The sequence below is a fragment of the Aptenodytes patagonicus genome, chromosome 11 (assembly GCF_965638725.1).
Source record: "Aptenodytes patagonicus chromosome 11, bAptPat1.pri.cur, whole genome shotgun sequence".
Classification (NCBI taxonomy): domain Eukaryota; kingdom Metazoa; phylum Chordata; class Aves; order Sphenisciformes; family Spheniscidae; genus Aptenodytes; species Aptenodytes patagonicus.
Window position 1 is genome coordinate 24,400,155 of NC_134959.1, and position 17,750 is coordinate 24,417,904.

Below are 17,750 nucleotides of genomic sequence, written 5' to 3' on the forward strand. Positions count from 1 at the left end.
TCATCGCCCTCTGCCCGCTTCCAAGATGGCGGCGGCGGCGGCGGCGGGCAGCCTGCGGCGGGCGGGCTGGCGGCTGTGGCGGGGCCGCGCGGGTGAGGGGGCGGGGGGCGCGGCTGGGGGGAGCGGGGGCGTGCTCGTGCCCGTGGCCGTGGCCGTGGCCGTGGCGGGCGGGGCGGGGCGGGGGAAGGTGAGGTGAAGGGCAGAGGCGGGACGCCGCTAGGGGGCGGCGCGGGGCCGCTCCGAGGCCCGGTCCCGGTCCCGGTCCCGGTCCCAGGCCGAGTTCCGGGCCCCGGGGCCGGGTCGGGGCCTGCCTGACGGCGGGGGCTGCGGGCGGGCTGGGAGGTCGGAGGGGCGCAGCCTGGCCCGCGAGGGTCTCTCTGGGGAGCGCAGCGCCTGGGTTGAAGGAGGCCGTGCGGGGCCTGGTGTGAGGAGGCCCCTTCAGCGGGCCTGGCGCCCGGCCTGCCCCTCGCACCTCCCGGCCCTGAAGCTGCCCCACGCGGCGCGCGAGGGAACCGGAGGGGGGTTGGGTTTGGTGGTGGGTTGTTTTTTTTTTTAAAGCGTGGGCCATGCAACCCCGGCTTATTAAAAAAAAACAAACCCCAAACCTCACTGCAGTCAAATTAAAAGTTCTCACGGAGTAGCCGTAATTGGCAGCTGCGTTGCCTTTGAGTCATCTGAGAAACACGCGTCGTGATCGGCGTGTTGTATCTGTTAAGACCGCTCGCTCTCAGGAGTGTTACTCGCCTCTTGCCCCGAGCTCAGGGGTTGGCGCCTCCCTCTAACTCCTCTCCTTCATCAGGGACCGAAAAGGAGAGAGGGCGTGCTGCAGGGGACTGAGCGCATGTTGGTGCACCTGGTTTCCAGTGCAAGAGCGGGAAACTCCTTTCTATTTGCAATACGTGCCATATGTGTGGTTCTTTTCCTCGCAAAACATTTTCACTTTATTTTCATCAAGTAAATGTGAGCTCAGCTGAGAGGGGCGCTTCTCGGAAGTGTAAAAAAAAAAAAAGACCGTCTCTACAAATTTCTGTTCTTTCCAGCTGTGTTTACCACAACTCTCTTCTTCACCTTAATTTTCTGTGCTTCCTCTTGTTGGAAAGAGACATCTGACTCTTTTGGTTTCTCTTTTAGTGGTCAGGTGCCAGCTCTCCCCACCACAGCGTCCTCTCCAGGCCTCGGCTGTGCTGAGGAGGGTCTCCGATGAGCAGAAGAAGGAGCCGTTGGCGTCTTCCTCTCAGCAGCAGTTCGATTCACATCCGACCGATCACCAGCCTGAAGAGGAACCTCAGGGCCCTCGCCCCAGGTAACTCACTAGCTATTTCTAGCGCTGTCCTGCCGACAGCGGGATCAGAAGGCTTTGCTTTCCTGAAACTTGCATCTGAAACTCGGAGACAACGAGATCCAGAGTTAATGGAGCCTCAGACTGCAGCAGCTGGAGAGCTGGTTTGCTGTGACAGTGCAAATTCCACTGTCTGCTGTGGAGACAGGATGGGACTTGCTTTCAAGAGGGAACCTCTCTGGTCTGCAAAGCGCAAGCCTTCGCTTCTGGATTTTTGTGTAAATCTACACAAAATACGGACAATATGTTGTCCATGTGCCTATAACTATAAGGCTCCCATTGGAAAAGCTTATAGTTTAGCTTTTTTTTAAAGGAGGGGAAGCTGAGGCTGATTGGTCTCCAGGTAGGCACCTAGACTGAACCCTCCCTTATTTTTCTCTTCTCCTCTCATGGCAGAGGTTCGTTAAGAATCCTTTTTCTGGACAGGGAAGGATTTTACAGGAGGAGGTGAGATTTAAACTAAGTAAGCAGATCTCAAAGCGTGCCTGCACGCAGCGGTGGCAGCGAGCGAGTGGCAGAGTCCAGGTTGCTGATGTTTGGTGGTGACGTTCCCCTCACTGTAACAATACCTTCTCATAGTTACACTGGCCAGGGCGGCCAGGAGTCTGAGGACTATGAGAGCGAGGAGCAGCTGCAGCATCGAATCCTCACAGCAGCGCTGGAGTTTGTGCCTGAACATGGCTGGACTGCAGAAGCCATTGCAGAGGGAGCCAAGGTATGTGGGGAGAGAAGCAAAGAACCAGTTGAAAACTGGATGGAGCTGAAGTCCAAAGACAGCCAGGCCTGCATGCTTCCCCCACATACTCTTGGGCGATGCACCCTAGTCAGCAAATGGTACCGGGCAGGAATGCATCCCAGCTGCTCCAGGATAACCCTGTCAGAGTTAAACTAAGGCATGACGTAGAGTAGTGATCCTAAAGAGAGAAACACATGTACAGAAAGAGCCTTTTAATGCAGCGTTGCTTTGTTTAAATTCATATAACTTCGTTCACAAAATAAATACAACGTATTTTCTAGCTGGATCCTGCTTAGCAGTGTATGACCCAGTCTGTGCTTCTCCCTTCTTCCCTACAGACCCTGGGTCTCTCTGTTGCTGCCGCAGGGATGTTTCACAGTGATGGCAGCGAGCTGATCCTGCACTTTGTGTCTCAGTGCAACACCAAGCTGTCAGAGCTGCTGGAGCAGGAACAAAAATTAGTGCAGCTGGGCGAAGCAGAGTGAGTACCGGGTATGAAAAGACATCTTCCTTGGCGGGCTTTGGGGACTGGATAGACAGAGAGGCCACCTGGGATACAAATACTTTAAGGAAAAAATGTAATTTACCCAAATAAAACCACCTTCCCAGATACAGAGTTGGACCAGAGGCATGAAGAATACATAATACTTTGTGTATCTATTGCTGAGGCAGGCAAGAGATCGATCTTTCAAGTTCAGAATTGAGTTTAACTTGGATGTTCTTCATATTTGCATTTTGTTTTCCTCACTCAGGAAGAAGCCTACAGATCAATTCCTGAGAGATGCTGTGGAAGCCAGACTGAGGATGCTGATTCCATATATTGAGAAATGGCCCCAGGTATAAAATGAATATCAGGATTGTCTCTTTTTTTGTGTGTATTTTAAACGCTCTGTGGCCTTCAGCGTAGTCTCTCCACTGGAGTAGTTCAAGGTTGTAAATGAAACCCTCGCTGGTTTCAGATGATTCATACCCTTCAAGAAGAGAGCACCCTTGGAAGAAGGCAGTTAAAGGTGTCCTTAGAACAACTATTTCCTGCAGTTCTGGAAAGGCAAACCTCTCCGTCGTTCACTCCACCCATCTGGGATCCCCAGGGGATAAGCTGTGTCTCTGCTCAGTCCTATTTGCAGTGTCGCTGCAAGTCGGGCTCCTTGCAGCATTGTTCTGGTTGCACCGGTATCATCTGATGCCTGGAAACGCAGAACTACTGCTTTGTTGCAAGAAACTGCCTGCCTAGCGTGCGAATGACAAACCCTTGGCAACCTGAGGATAGATCTGTGAACTGAGAGGGCTCCGTGCTTCAAAATTCAGATTTAAGTCTCAAGCCTTTCTTCCCAGGGTGAGAAGGGAATTGAATAGTGGCTTCAGTAACAAGCAAAGAGTTCCCAACCTTGGGCTGCAAAGATTGCTGCAAAGTCAGCCTCTGTTGTCCAGAGTCACTGCTGGCCTCTGGGCGGCTGAATCCAGCGCTCCTTGCAGAGAGAGAAGACAGGATTCGTGTTTTTGCTCCAGATTAGCATGACTTGTCTTGTGAAGGATCCGGGTGGTTTGTGACTCTTCCGGCATTGTGTTACTACGCTCAAAGGCTGCAGGATCCCAGTAGGGCCATTATGGCTGGCTGTTCTGCCCTCCGTAGCTGCTTTGAGTTCAAAGTCAAATTCAGAGAAATGAGAGATTTGACTCCCTGCCTGTAGGGGCACAGCACAAGTGTGAGTCAGCTCAGCCTGTGCTGTGTGTCCCTGCCTGGAGAGGCAGCTCGGGAGAGACAGCACAGTGGCGTTTGAGCTGAGCGGGGAGCTTTGGGCTCCAGTACAGCCCGAGGCCTGAGCTTGGCTGCCACACTGTACATTCCCCGCAAATCCTGCCGCTTGGAAAGACCGGTGCTAGCTGAAAAGATCTGGGAGGACTTGTCACTGGGAGCTGGAGCCAAGTCAACAGCAACAGGGAAAAGATAACAGAGCAGAGCATCGTTGGTCTGCTTTAAGGCTATGTCCTTCTCTCTTCGACTCTCCCGTTTATCTGTGTGTTTCCTTCGCAGGCTCTGAGCATCCTGTTGCTCCCACATAACATCCCTTCCAGCCTCAACCTCCTCACCAGCATGATTGATGATATATGGCACTATGCTGGAGACCAGTCCACAGACGTAAGTCTTTGTGCTTCGCAGACCGGCTGGTTCTGTCCCTCGGCACTTCAGCAAAATGACGGGTTGAAGTAGGCGTCGGGCCACGTCTCTCTTGAAATGATCCTTTTGTTGAATGAGGAAGACATTTTCCGAAGCACCCAAGGGTCTTTATAAGCGATAGTCTAATTTCCGAAGAGACTTAGGAGCCAATGGGACTAAATGCAAATTAGCGCCAATGGGATTAGTGCAAATTAAAAGGACCTACTTTCCTAGACTCTTTTAAGTACTCTTTCTTTTTTTGAAGACACAGACAAAATTGTTGAGATTTTGAGACTAAGAAGTTGATCCAGTATTCAGTGAGCGAGCAGTGTCTCTGTCGAAGCAGCTGTCTCTTCCACCAGCAGTAGCATTTACAGATTTGACTTGAAAACCTTTAAAGAACCTACCTAAAAATACCAGTAGCTTATTAAAGCTTTCATCTTTCTGGCAGGAAATAAAAGAAAATTATAACCTTGATTAAAGCAATTAATAAATTACTTTAATTCATATAGATGTAGGGAGAGGTGGGAAAAGCTAAATGAACCATTTTAACAAACTACTTTAATAAGCTTCTTTTATCTGAGTATAAAAGAGAAGCTACTGCAGTGAAAAATAAATGAGATGACAGAAAAATGAAAGGAATAAACCAGAAGAGAACTGAAAGACTGCGATTGCATCAGGAACTGCAAGTCCCTTGCGGGTTATGAAAGTCAAATCAACACGTCGGAGTCAGTGTCTGCACTGAGCTGTTCCTAAAGTCTCCTCACCGACGCACAGAGTAGGAGAGGTTCTGAAGTTTGTCTTTTGTTTGCACCTTCTGACCGGTTACAAGAGTTTTCTCGGGAAGCTGTGATGCTGAGCCCCCTCTCTCCTTCCCAGTGAAGGGGTTTAACGTCACTGGCAGCGGAGCCCTCTTCACAACACCAGGAGCTAGGTAGAGTACACCCATGCCTCAGAGACCCCTGCAGGTGTTTTTTTCGGAGCAGGAGGAGAATCAACAGAAACAGTTTGGTCTCGGGCACCTGAGAGATCCGGCTGCAAGCGGCAACATCCCTCGTTTCTCCCCTTGTCAAAGTTTGCAGGTCGTGGTGCAGACAGTAGAGCTTTCGAGCCAACTGTTGTTTTAAAAATCAAGGCCAGTGTTTTCATTTCTCTGTTGCTTTGTAATTGTGAATGGAACAACCAGTATTTTTTTCCAGGTACTCAAATAGTTTAGTCACTGCAGTAGCAGCAAATGAAGTGGAAGACTCGTTTTTAAAAATGTTTATGTATTTCGTCTGCCAGTGGTGCAAGTGCAACTGGAAAAACTGAAGAGTTTGAGTTATTTGTGCACCTTTGCACTGTGTAACCTACTGTTGTAACGCATCCTACAGCACTGCTGCCTGCAGCGTACTGATGCACTTAGTGATTCAGCAGGCAGCACTGGTATTTCAGTGATAGGATTTGGGAAAGGTGTGTCTCTGTGTGCTGTCTTGCACAGTTCTGTCCTCCGTTCCCTTTCTTCGTGCTTGTATCTGGAGCGAACTGCAGCTCAAGTTCAATACTAAATGCAGCCGTTTCTCATCTAACCAGATCTAGAATCAGAGCTTTGCATTGCCTGCTAGCGGTCTGTAAAGCAAAGATGAACTCTTGCACCGTGCAGGCAGGCTAGCTGGGCAAGGGAGGATTCCTTGCTGCCTGCTGCAGGTGCCTGCTTGCAACCAGGAGCAGGTGGTGGGGATTTTGCTCAGCAGTTTCACACACCGCGCTTGTGACCTCTGTCTGGTGCCACGGGAGCAGCTGTGCTGTCAGATGTCGGTGTTGGCTGGGGGCCCACTGCATCACAGAGACAAGTTATACAGTTTAAGTGGGGAAGGAATGTGCTGTCGGTATGCTATTTTCCTTTGCCGCTCTCGGGTCTGCTTTCGTGAGCTGCGTTCTTGATCTGCATTCAGGTCACACCTTTCTCCCTCTCTCTCCTTTCGTGCCCCTGCAGTTTAACTGGTACACTCGCCGGGCTGTGCTCACTGGCATCTACAACACCAGCGAACTGGTGATGATGCAGGATTCATCCCCTGACTTCGAGGACACTTGGCGCTTCCTGGAAAACAGAGTGGCTGATGCCATGAACATGGGCAATACAGCTAACCAGGTAACGTTACGAGCAAGGCGTACGTGCAGCGTCCCCCTCCTCCCCAAATACATATGCGGACAGACCTGGCTTTTCGATCGTGCAGACCACGCGTCTGCTGAGGGACCACCGTGTACTGGCGGGTGATGGCATAAATGCTGTCGGCTCGACATCAGTAAACGCTTAGGTATTTTCCAGTAAAATGACATGCAGGCGCCCTCTCCGTCAGACTGGCCCGATGGTTAGGAGACATACATTCCCAGGAAATCTCTTCCGTGTTTCTCCTCTCTGGCTATCGTTTGTCTGCAGCGCTTGGCTTCTGTCAGTACCTTTCTGCAGCAAATACATGTTTGTTGTGCGTTACCTCTCTGCGTTTGGGTGGCCACAAGTGTGACTCCAGAAGAAAGCAAAAGGTCATGTTCTCCCTGTGTCTCCTAGGTACAGTCAACCGGAGAAGCACTTGTCCAGGGCCTGATGGGAGCTGCAGTTACTGTAAGTAATGCCGAAACCAGCAGGGCTGTAAGGGCAGAATTGTTTCTCTTCCCTTCCATGCTGAATGTCAGCATGTCTTTCCTCCCAAATCTAGAGGACAGCGTGAAAAAGAATTGTCTTTCATAACTTAACTACATGCAAGGATGATTTTCCGGGTAGTTTGGGGTTAGTTCACTGTTTTGTGGTGAAAGAACTTGTAAGAGAGCGTAAAAAAATTAAGTCTGAAGCTGCAGGGTGAGCTTTAGGGGTGAGAGACAGGCGATCGGAATAAATACAGCCGTTCTCGTCGCTTGTCACGAGATCTCCTCCGCTACCAGTCCCTGCGCCGGAGATCTTGACGGAAGGTCCGTGCCCCCATGGACGCGTGGGAGGTGGCACCTGTCCCTGAGCCACCGCGGGGTGACTTCCTCGAGCTGTTTCAGTTGGCTGCAGTGTCCTTCCAAGAATTCATTCACTTCGTGGTAGCATCCTGGGCTGCTTTGTGTCCATGCAGGGGGAGCTGCACTTCCTCTGGGATAGGAAACAATCTTTTGTGTACCCAGGAATGGTTTTTGAAGGGCTTCAGGGCCTCTCTCTGATTATGTTTTTGGAGAACTCCCATTGCATTTAGCAGCGAAGTGATTTCCTTGTTACCAGAAATACGTTTTCCTTGCACCGGTACAAGACAAACAGGCTGGAACATAAACTGGAAATAATTTTTACTGTATGAAGCAGTTCCCAAGAATTTCTCCCACCTCCTTCCCCCTGCAGTTATGGTGGAGTCGCTTCCCATCTTTAGCATTTCTCAGCCTCTCTCTGCTTACGCCAAAAGGATCCTCCACTAGAGAAATCCCCGTGCTCTGTTTGCGCTCTTGTACGTCAGCGCGATGCTCTCCTGCAGATTGCATCCCGGCAGCTCGGGCCCGAGATGGCTCCTATTACCGGATCTTCAGTCTGTCCGTGCCGCAGATCCCCTGCGCAGATAAACGGGAGGAACTAGGCTGCTTCTGAAGGGGGGAGGGTTGCAGCCAGCTGGTTTTAGGGAAAAATCATCCCAGTGCGTTAACTATTAGGGGCAACCAGTCCGGACCTCCCAGGTCCAAGGGTGCCGTACAGGTGTGCTGAGTGTACCGCCATACAGGTGTGCTGAGTGTACCGCTGTACAGGTGTGCTGAGTGTACCACCATACAGGTGTGCTGAGCTCTCCAGCTCTCTGCGAAACGGACGGGCAAGCCGAACGCCTCAAAGGCTCAAGTTCGCTGTCGGGGTCTGCCTGGCCACAGGAATAAAACCGAGCTGAAACCTGCTGACCTAGAGAGCAGGTTCAGCTCAGAGGGATGCCTGTGGCTGGATCTAGGGCCATCTTTCTCCACCCCTTTTGCATTCACCCCCGTCCTCTGACCACAAATGGTGCCCTTCGCCCCCCCCGGCTCCCAAGCACACAGGCCTCCTCCCCTCTTCACCCCTGCTCCCGCGGCCTCTTCTGGAGCAAGACTTGCTGCCCGGCAGCGCCAAAACCTCCAGGGCTGGGCAGAGGCCTTTAGTGCCTCGGGGAGCGCGGCCTTCCCCCCCCCCCCCCCGGGGCACCGGCGCTTAACCCCCTTCTCCCTCTGCCCCGCAGATCAAGAACCTGGCGGGCCTGAACCAGCGCCGGTGAGGAGGGAGCCGCGGGCGACGGCGACGGCGCGGGAGCGAGACCGGGCCGCGCCCGACCCTTCCCCGGCACCAATAAAACCGCACCCCAGCCTGGCACGGACTCTTTTCGGGGGAGCACCGCCGGCGGAGCGGGGGGGAGCGGGGCGGGCCCTCACCGGGCGGGTCCTCCGGGAGGCGGCGGCCGCCGCCAGGGGGCGGGCGCGGGGGCGGGCGGCGGCGGGCCGGGAGCGGCGCGGCGGCGGGGCGGCCATGCCGTACGCCAACCAGCCCACGGTGCGCATCACCGAGCTGACGGACGAGAACGTCAAGTTCATCATCGAGAACACGGACCTGGCGTGAGCGCCGCCGCGGGGCCGGGCCGGCGGGGCGGGCCCGGGGACGAACCAGGCCGCCGTCGGCCCCGCTGGCGGAGCTCGGGGGCGGCCCCCGCAGGCCCTGCCTCCCCGCGGGTGCCGGGCGTGCGGGCGGCCGGCCGGGGGGGGGGGGGTGGGAAGCGGGCCGGGCCGCGGGGATCGCCCGGGCCTCGGGCGCGCACCCCTGGCGCGGGCCCGGTCAGGGCCTCCGAGGCAAAGTCCGGGCCTCGGCCGGCGGCCGGCGTCCCCGCGGGCAGGCCGGTGCGTCGCGGAGCTCCACGCTCCCTCACGCCTGAACACGGGTGTTTCTCTCCCTCAGGGTGGCAAATTCCATTCGAAGAGTGTTCATCGCAGAAGTGCCCATCATAGGTACCGCCTTGCGCTCGCCTGCGGTCGCGGTCCTTGGGCTGCCGTCCCCGCTGCTCTCATCGCTTCCCCTCCGTTTTCCCCTCCAAGCTGCCTTCAGCTCACCTTACCCGTGTTTAGCCAGTACTATGTATTACCAGATGCCGTCTCAGCTTCTCTGTAGTCTCTGTAACGTTTCCTGCGCCCTGGCGAACTGCTCGGCTTTTCCCCACAGAAATATTTCTCAGCTTGTGACTTTTTTTTCCCCTCTGCAGCCATCGACTGGGTCCAGATAGACGCCAACTCCTCCGTGCTCCATGATGAATTCATTGCACACAGGCTGGGTGAGTGCCGGGCATGGGGAGGAAGACGAAGACATGCAGCAAGGCAGCGGTCGTGAGCAGAATCAGTCCGGAGACGCTGAAGCACCCTTGTCAGGAGGCTGCTGTTCCTCTGCCCGTCTCGGCAGGAGGGTCGGTGCTCCCGTGGTCTCACTCAGACATTTCCCCGATTTCCTTCTTCCCGCAGGTCTCATCCCGCTCACCAGTGATGACATTGTGGATAAGATGCAATATTCCAGGGTGAGTCAAGCAAAATGTCGTGGGTGCTTATTTTGATGGTGGTGGGTGTCTGATCTGGTGAGAAGTGCTACTAATTTCTTGCTGGGAGAGGTTTGGCGTAAAGGTCTTGACCCGTGTCTGTCGCAGGACTGCACGTGCGATGAGTTCTGTCCGGAGTGCTCTGTGGAGTTCACCCTTGATGTCCGGTGCAATGAAGACCAGACTCGTCACGTCACATCCCGCGATCTCATCCCCAACAACCCCCGGGTCATACCGGTCAGTGCGATCCCTCTGCTTGTTGGCGAGTCCCCGCTCTACGTTCCTGTTGAGGCCAGGGTAGCAAACACACGGGATGTGGACAACACAAGGCCTTCGAGCACCTTTCACGTTGCCTAAAGCCCCACTTAAAACGCAGTGGGAGAGCAAAGCAGGAGTATCTGCAGAAACAGCAGTGTGTGCCAATGCCCTCCTCTTCTTTGCTTGTTGTCCTTCACTTGCTGTCTGATGGCGTGTCAAAGCAGTATGGCCTTGTTAAAGCCTCATCCGGCATCCCTCATCTCAAACTCTTGGGAGGCTTTAGTGTAGCCCCTCCACCTCGCCTCGAACGCTCGGCACGTGTGTGCTTGTGTCCTGCTGCCGTGTCACTGCGTTCTCCTGCCCGCTTGCTGCCGGGGCTCGGGCAAGGTCAGCCTCTTCGAAGGCTTGGCAGCAACCCAGAGGCCTCTGGTTTTCTGGTTCTTGGCTCTCTAGCGCAGCAAGGTGTGAGGAGCCCGGGCCAAACGGCTCTTGCCCAGTCGCCTTGGGGAGGGTTGGCAGAGCCAAAGCAGAACAGATGCAAAGGGACTTAATGGAGAATGTTTTAAAATGCTATTGAGGCCGCATCCGGATGTCGCCACAACCTGGGGGCTGCTTCTGGTAGCTGGTGACAGTGTCTGCCTGGTTAAAGCCTAGCTGTAGCCTGCTGTTTCTTGCTTGCTTCGGCTGAGGTGCTGTCAGTGCTGTGTGTCACCTGCCAGCAGTCGTGGGAGTGACTGTGGGCTGCATCGCAGAACCACGCAGCAGCACTGGACTGGGCTGTGCTGTGGGGGAGAGCGGCTCGGGAGGCGAGCAGGCCGGTGGAGTGGGATGTCGCGTACCTAGCTGCAGCTGCCTGAATTGCCCCGATTTCTGTTAAATAGGGTGGGCTGGATTTGTTGCTGTAAGTCACTGTAGAGCAGCTCTCTGCAGTCTGTAATTTTTGTAGGCAACTGCTATTGGATGTGGGGAGAAAAGTTGATCTTGCCATTAATTCGCTTTTGTTCTCCTTCTGCAGGTAACATCTCGGAGCAGAGACAACGACCCCAACGACTATGTGGAGCAGGACGGTAAGCGGCATTTCACTGGGAGTAGGAACTGGAGGAGGGAATGAATTTTTCTTTCAGGCTCTTTGAACTCATTCTTCCTTTACTAGCTGTGTAACTGTAAGGCAGCTGTGAAGCTGGCAGTTGAGAGACACCGGCATCACTGCATCAGTGGGGTTAGCATTTTGTCTTAATGCCACTTAAAGGTTATCCCCAGAACTAAGTCCTGTGTCAGAGGGTGCTCCTCTCTCTCCTTGTGAGAGCTTAGAGACAGCAAAGATGCAAAATGCTTTGCTGTCTGCTGTTGCCTGGGGGCCTGAGCTGTGCCTCTGGGCATATGTGCAACTCCTTTTTACTCAGCAAGATGTTTCCCAGCTGCTCTGGGGACACAGATGAGCCCCTCTAAGAATCCAAGCAAGCCCTGGCTTCTGGTGACATCTTCCTGGGCGCTAAAAATTCCTGCTTTCACCCTCGTGTGATCTGCACGCTCATTTCTCCTCTGCACCCTTCTCAAACGGGCATGTGCTTTTCCGCAGACATCCTCATTGTGAAGCTGCGGAAGGGCCAGGAGCTGAGACTGCGAGCCTATGCCAAGAAGGGCTTTGGCAAGGAGCACGCCAAGTGGAACCCCACGGCAGGCGTAGCCTTCGAGTACGACCCGGACAACGCGCTGAGGCACACCGTATACCCCAAACCGGAGGAGTGGTATGTCCTAATGTCTGTCTGGAGGGACTGGAAAAGGTTTTCCAGCAGGCACCTACATTTCAGCCTTGGGGATAATTTGGGTCAATAAGTGATCATGCCTGTTGCTTCCCCTTGCACAGACTCTGCCCCTGTGTTTGGGTACCAAAGCCAGTCGCTTACTTGCAGCTGCATGCAAGGTGGACTGATCTGTGGCCACCTCTTGTCCTTTCCTCACGTACTGTCACTGCTGTTTTACCCTGCTTGCTTTCATGTTCTTTCCCACGACGTGTTCCTGTTTCTTCTTCCCTACACAAGTGGTCTGTAGCTCGGGGTAAGGTCTGAAGAAGGAATAGATCCACGCGAGGTGGAAGAGGTCGCTATGAGAGCAAAGAGCGGAAGGTTGGGTTGCAAGGCTGATTTTGCAGCCCTGTTTGTTTGATGATGCCCAGTGTGTGGCCCTGATTTCACCCACACGCCTCCTCACTCCTGGAGTGTGAGCTCTGGCAGCGGAGTTTTCCTCTCTGGCCCTTTCCTCTGCTCTGACATGTCATTCTGCACCAGTAGCATGCTGCGTCTCATCTAAAAGTGACATGATTTCGCTTTTGGAAAGCTGCTGCCCTGCTTTGGTCAGGGCAAGGACTTTACCTAGCAGCAGTTTTCCATGAGTAGATACCTGAGCTGCTCCTGGCTCTGCAGCCCAGTGACCACCTAGCAGACATCCTGTCATTGAGCACGCTGGAGCCAGCGGCAGAGCGAGGAGCCAGGTGCTTTAGCCAAGGCAGGCTGAGAGCAGGGGCTAGAGGGGGCGGTGGATATGCTGCCGTAACAGCAGGGCAGCAGCCAGAGCTGCACTCAAGGTCGGGAAGACCTCAGTACAGGAGCAGGGTTTGGTGCAGGGACTGCAGAAGCCAGGACTGAGCAAGCGGGAACAAAAGCCCGAGCAGAGCTGCAGCTGGAGAGGAGGCTGAGCGACAGAAGGGGCTCAGCGGGTTTTCCTCCTGTCACCGCCAGGCCCGGCGCTGCCAAATTTGACTCTGCAAATGGCTGCAAGCAGTAGCAGGCAGGTAGTGGGCTGTTGTACCTCCACACTATCCGCTTCGAGCCTGGGCGCTCGGACCCATTGCAGAGCGTGGCCTTACGCTGTCCCTTGCTAAGTTAGCTATCGGTAAGCGAGCTTCCCGGAGGTGCAGTTAGCCTAGATTTCACCCCTCAGCCGGACTGCCAGGGGCTTTCTACTCGGGAGCTGTCACGGAGATCCTGTGCGGCTAGGTTTGCACTTGAGAAGCCTTTTGTCGCCAAGGGTGGAGTTGCAGGTGAATCCATAACATGCATGAAATGGGCTGGGATCTGCCCGCAGCCATCCCAGCCCTGTTTTACGGATGGAAGGAGCAAACCCCGCTTGGCTTTGATGGGCTCTGTAGGGCACGTTTGCGGGTCTGGTTCAGTCAGTCTGGGTGAGAACGGGACGTGCCAGGCGTTCGGCTCCTTCAGCACTTCGTCAGGGCAGTGCTCTGGGATCTGCAGTAGGAACCAGGCTGGCTGGTAGTGCTGGAAATCTGGAAATGGGCATTTTCCTTAGCGTTGATGGTCTGTACATGTGGACTGAAGCTGGACTTTGGGAACTGCCAGCTACAGACCAGGCTGTCGGGGTGGGGGCAAAGTCCATGAGAGGCTGGTTGTGGTGAGGTGGTGCAGAGCCGAGGAGGATGCTGCTCGGCAGTTTTGTGGTCAGGAGCATGTCCAAGAATTGATGTGCCAGCCTGTCCTTTGTCACCAGCAGTTTTGGGGGTGGAACTGGATAGTTTTGAAGTTTCCAAATGATTTGTGGCAGGTAAATTGCCCCGAAGTTTAGCTGATTGAGTGATAGATTGGGTGCTTGAGAAGCAAGAATGTCTCTGTGATGTGGAATTTCAAATCGGGATTTGAAATAATTTTAGGCTTCATTTTGGTGCTGTAAAAATTCTCTGCTTTAATTTCTGTAACGCTAGAGAGAAAGTCTTTGACACTGATGAAGTGACAGACTTGGAATACTGCTTTGAGTTGGACAGACAGATGCCAGGCAGGCCGAGGTATCATTGGGTTTGCCTTCTTTTTGGATGGGGAATGTCACAGTGTGAATTTAGGAGAGTTAGGGCTTTTGGAGATGTTGGTGTCGCAGAGAACAGCCCCAGGTGCGTGGTGGAGCACATGTACCTCAGCAGCGAGGTGCTTCCCTGGCTGCGCGGCCCAAGGCAGCTGCTAATGTGGACTCTTTTGTTCGGTGGCAGTCGGCTGTGTCTTCAGGAACCTGGCGTGTTATACAAGCAGCTGGGTAACTGGAAACAGTTTTTGAGAAGTTCTTGACAAAGTATATGTAAAAGCTGGAAAAATCCCAAAGAAAGATTGCCATCGGAGCTGCCTGTTCCCTGATGATACGTCTGTCTTTCCAAGTTCATCTGATTTCCCCGTGAAGACAATACAGAGACAAAGGCCTCTGCTATCCAAGGCTAGCTGTTATTTTCGGTTTGGTTTTACATGCTAGTTGCTCTTTTGAGGCTGTTGGCAGAGCACTGGCATGCAGCTGGACTCTCAAAGCAGCTGTCGTGGTGGTGGAAACCTCTCCCCTGTTTTTGGACATGGGTGATTTTGCAAGTAATGTGAAGACCCAGCTCCATTAACGCTTTATGTCTCTCAGTGGTTTGTTGCAGACAGAGGATTTGTTTGGGAAGTGCAGGGTTTTTTCAGGCAGCTGATGATAGGGTGCTAGGATCAGCCTTTCTCGACATCGCTGGGGCAGAGGAAGGCCAGCAGGAGACCTTGGTGGGCATGGGATTTTCTGTGCTGGCTTCTCAGACAGTTCAAGGCTTTGGGTTTTCTTGCATGGATTAAGTGCTTCCAGTCTCTCTGGTATGATGCCCTATAAGCCAAGGGATGCAACGGGTAGAAAGATGTGTTGGCCTGGCTGATGCAGGGGTATTGCAGTGATTTTGGTAGTGATGCGTGTAGAGGAGTGGAGGTGCAGGACATCAGGACGGGGCTCACTGATGCAGCTGGTGTCTGAAGTACAGGAGATTGTTTCCTGCTGGGCACAAGCCAGTCGGGCCTTCCCATCCCAGCTGTGCTGCACAGGCTGAGTGCTGGAGTGCTCTGGTGTTTTCCTGGCCCAGTGAAATAATAGAAAGAGAAGATAACACGAGGTCCATTGCTCCATGAACAGCGTCCGGGCTCCATAAACACAGTCCCTTCAGGCATCGGCATCCCTTCGCTGTAAGCACCTGCCAGATTGTGCGGGTGGATGGAGCCACAGTACCCCGCACAGGGCTTGCTGAGCTCGGGCAGAGCGGGGCTGATCCTCTTCCTCCAGCACTGCTGGGTGATTCTGTGGCATTAATGAGCTAGAAAGGGCAACGTGGGACCGAGCTTTTTTCTGTGACTTGGTGTTTGATGACTGCTCCTTTGCCTGCTGGACGTGATCCCCGGTGCTCGCTCTCCGGGGCCAAACAGTGCCGCAGGGTGCCTGGGCGCCGAGGGGCCAGGCTAGAGCGTGGGCTCCGTGCTAACCTTTCCTGCTCTTTGATTGCAGGCCCAAGAGTGAGTACTCGGAGATTGACGAGGAGGACGCTCAGGCTCCCTATGACCCCAACGGGAAGCCAGAGAGGTAGGAAGCTGAATGCGCTGCCGCAGCTGGAAAATGGGGGGACCAGCTGGGTGCATCTCATCAGCTTTCGCGAATACAAGAGTATCTACTCTGTGCCGAAGTTTACCAGCCCAGGAAGCTGGTGTTCCCTGAAAAGCAGGGCAGAAGTTGGAGTTCACTGGTGATATGCCCAGGCCTGGCAGGTTTTCCCCTCTGGGAGATACTAGACGGCTCTGCTGAGTTCGTGTTATCAAGTAGGGCAGTGCAGCACTCGGTGAAGTGTGAGGCCTGCGGGGGAAAATGGCTTAGGATATTTATTCACCCGTGTGGGTCTCTCATGCTCTGATTGCTGGTGGTACCCCCTCTCCCGGGTTATTTGCACTACAGAAGTGCCTGCAGCCAGTCTTAACTCCCTGGCACAGGGCTCTGTGCTTGCTCACAGGTCACAGTGCTGAATGGAGGGAAATCTCAAAAGTGCTCTTGCAGCCTGTGGAGTCACAAGTGTTGGTGTGACGGTTGTAGAGGGGCGGCGCTGGCTGTTGCCCGGTTGGGAGGTGAATGATGCTGATGGTTGGGATTCCCAGCAGATCTCCCTGTGGTGGGTCAGGATGGGCTGGAACTGCTCTGCAGGCGCTCTCTGGTTTTGTACCTCCTCGCGGAGCAGATGGTGACTTATCCCCCTGACTTGTAACCTCAGGTTTTATTACAATGTCGAGTCCTGTGGTTCTCTGCGCCCGGAGACCATCGTTCTCTCTGCGCTGTCTGGCCTGAAGAAGAAACTGAGCGACCTCCAGACCCAGCTGAGCCATGAGATTCAGAGTGACGTCCTCACTATAAACTGAGGTGGCCCCTTGCAAGAGAGTGCTCAGGCGTGAGTGATGCAGAAGGTTCCAGCGCTCTGGACCGAGGCTCTTGCCTCCCCATCTCCCTCTGCCTTTCCTGGCCCAGCTCTGCTGGTCAGTGACACCTCTTCCTTGGCCCCCGTTCCCAGGGAAAGCCATTGTGATGGGTAGAGTAAAGCAGGAAGGGAATCGATGAGCGTCTTTGCTGGGACAGGCTTTGCCTTTAAGTGATCCCAGAGTTTTAGGCCAGAGTTTTGGATTCTGGCCACGTGGCGTTTGGGATCGGGAAGCATGTACCTCGGTTACACAACCCTACCTTATTTGCATGTCCGTTCCTTACTGTGCTGAATAAAGCCTTACCCCCCGTGTTCTGTCATCCCTGAAAACTCGTCCGGGGCTGCAGGAGGAGATGTCACATCATTTACTTCTCTCCAATAGACATTAACTTAATGAGATCTGCCTTGGATGGAGCGTTGCTCTCTACTGCTGATTGCTGCTCTTGACATTATCTCCTGAGGAGACCAGAACCCCCTCCAGCAGGTAGCCCGTTATTTACCGATCCAGTGCTACATTTAAAGCAGATGTTTGAAGCTGGGCTGGTGAGCGAGATGCTGCAGAAGGCAGTGCTGCAGGGGAGCCCAGATGGCCCAGGCAGGCTTAGCTGTATTTCAAGACTCCTTTGGAGCAGACTCTACCCATGTGCTATATAATCTTTATGTTAGGAGCTGGGATGGCGGGGAGTCTGTCATTAATAACCCCTGGCTCACAGCTTCCAATGTGCCCACAGCCCCAAGGTGGGTTGTGTGCTGGGCTGGAGCTTGGTGCAGGTCCCAAACCGTGACCACCATGCCAGCGGCTGAAGGACTCCAGCAGTTGCCCGGGTCACCCTTTCTCCTCCCCTCTGTCAGTGCCCGGAAGGACTTGGGATGAGCTTCTCGGTGACACTTTCCTGGAGAGATCTGCCTCTTCCTTACCGTGGCGGCTGGGAGGAAGGGGAAGGCGTGTGTGCCACTGCGTTCGTCCCAGCGTGGACGTGGAGCATGGGAACGGCTTGGGGAGCCGGGACGGGTGCTCACGCTGAGCCGGAGAGAGCAGCCTGAGTCAGCGTTGCCTTCCCCTCCAGGGAAGAGCCACTGCAGCCGGGCTGCTGCTTTACTGTCCTTGCCATGGCACAGCCGGCTGCGGCACGGCTCCCCAAGAGCTGTCCCCATCCCTGGAGGGAGCACTGTCACGGCTGGCACGGCTGTCTCGCCTTGAGGCCAGCGCTCCACCAGACAGTCATGGCATGGATAACCGAACTGGCACAATTCTGGAAGGGCTAGGAGATGGAGCGGCTTGAAACTCCTTCACCTGGGGATTTGGAGCCACCAGTGCCCTGGCACATCCCCGGAGCCGCGGGCGACTGGAGGTGAGGGGTGACAGTGGGGTGCTGGCATCCTGTTTCACTCGGGGTTGTTTGATGGAGTGTGGAATTCGCTCCACCCTTCTCCCCTCCCCAGTGGTTTTAGGGCTTCACTTGAAATGTCCTGGCCGTGGCTGG

General features: G+C 54.3%; 2 protein-coding genes across 2 annotated transcripts; both read left to right on the top strand.

Annotated features, from left to right (window-relative positions):
- The first annotated feature begins 25 nt into the window (after positions 1-25).
- On the top strand, positions 26-8,563 carry COQ9 (coenzyme Q9). The gene is made up of 9 exons (XM_076349591.1): positions 26-92; positions 1,132-1,303; positions 1,919-2,054; positions 2,414-2,556; positions 2,828-2,912; positions 4,111-4,215; positions 6,209-6,364; positions 6,782-6,835; positions 8,436-8,563. Exons 1-9 carry the CDS (start codon positions 26-28, stop codon positions 8,469-8,471), a joined length of 954 nt encoding a protein of 317 aa, XP_076205706.1. The 3' UTR covers positions 8,472-8,563.
- Positions 8,564-8,695: 132 nt separating this feature from the next.
- Positions 8,696-16,578, top strand: POLR2C (RNA polymerase II subunit C). The gene is made up of 9 exons (XM_076349592.1): positions 8,696-8,805; positions 9,143-9,192; positions 9,444-9,512; positions 9,697-9,749; positions 9,876-10,004; positions 11,041-11,092; positions 11,605-11,773; positions 15,315-15,389; positions 16,066-16,578. Exons 1-9 carry the CDS (start codon positions 8,720-8,722, stop codon positions 16,208-16,210), a joined length of 828 nt encoding a protein of 275 aa, XP_076205707.1. The 5' UTR covers positions 8,696-8,719; the 3' UTR covers positions 16,211-16,578.
- The last annotated feature ends 1,172 nt before the right edge of the window (positions 16,579-17,750 follow it).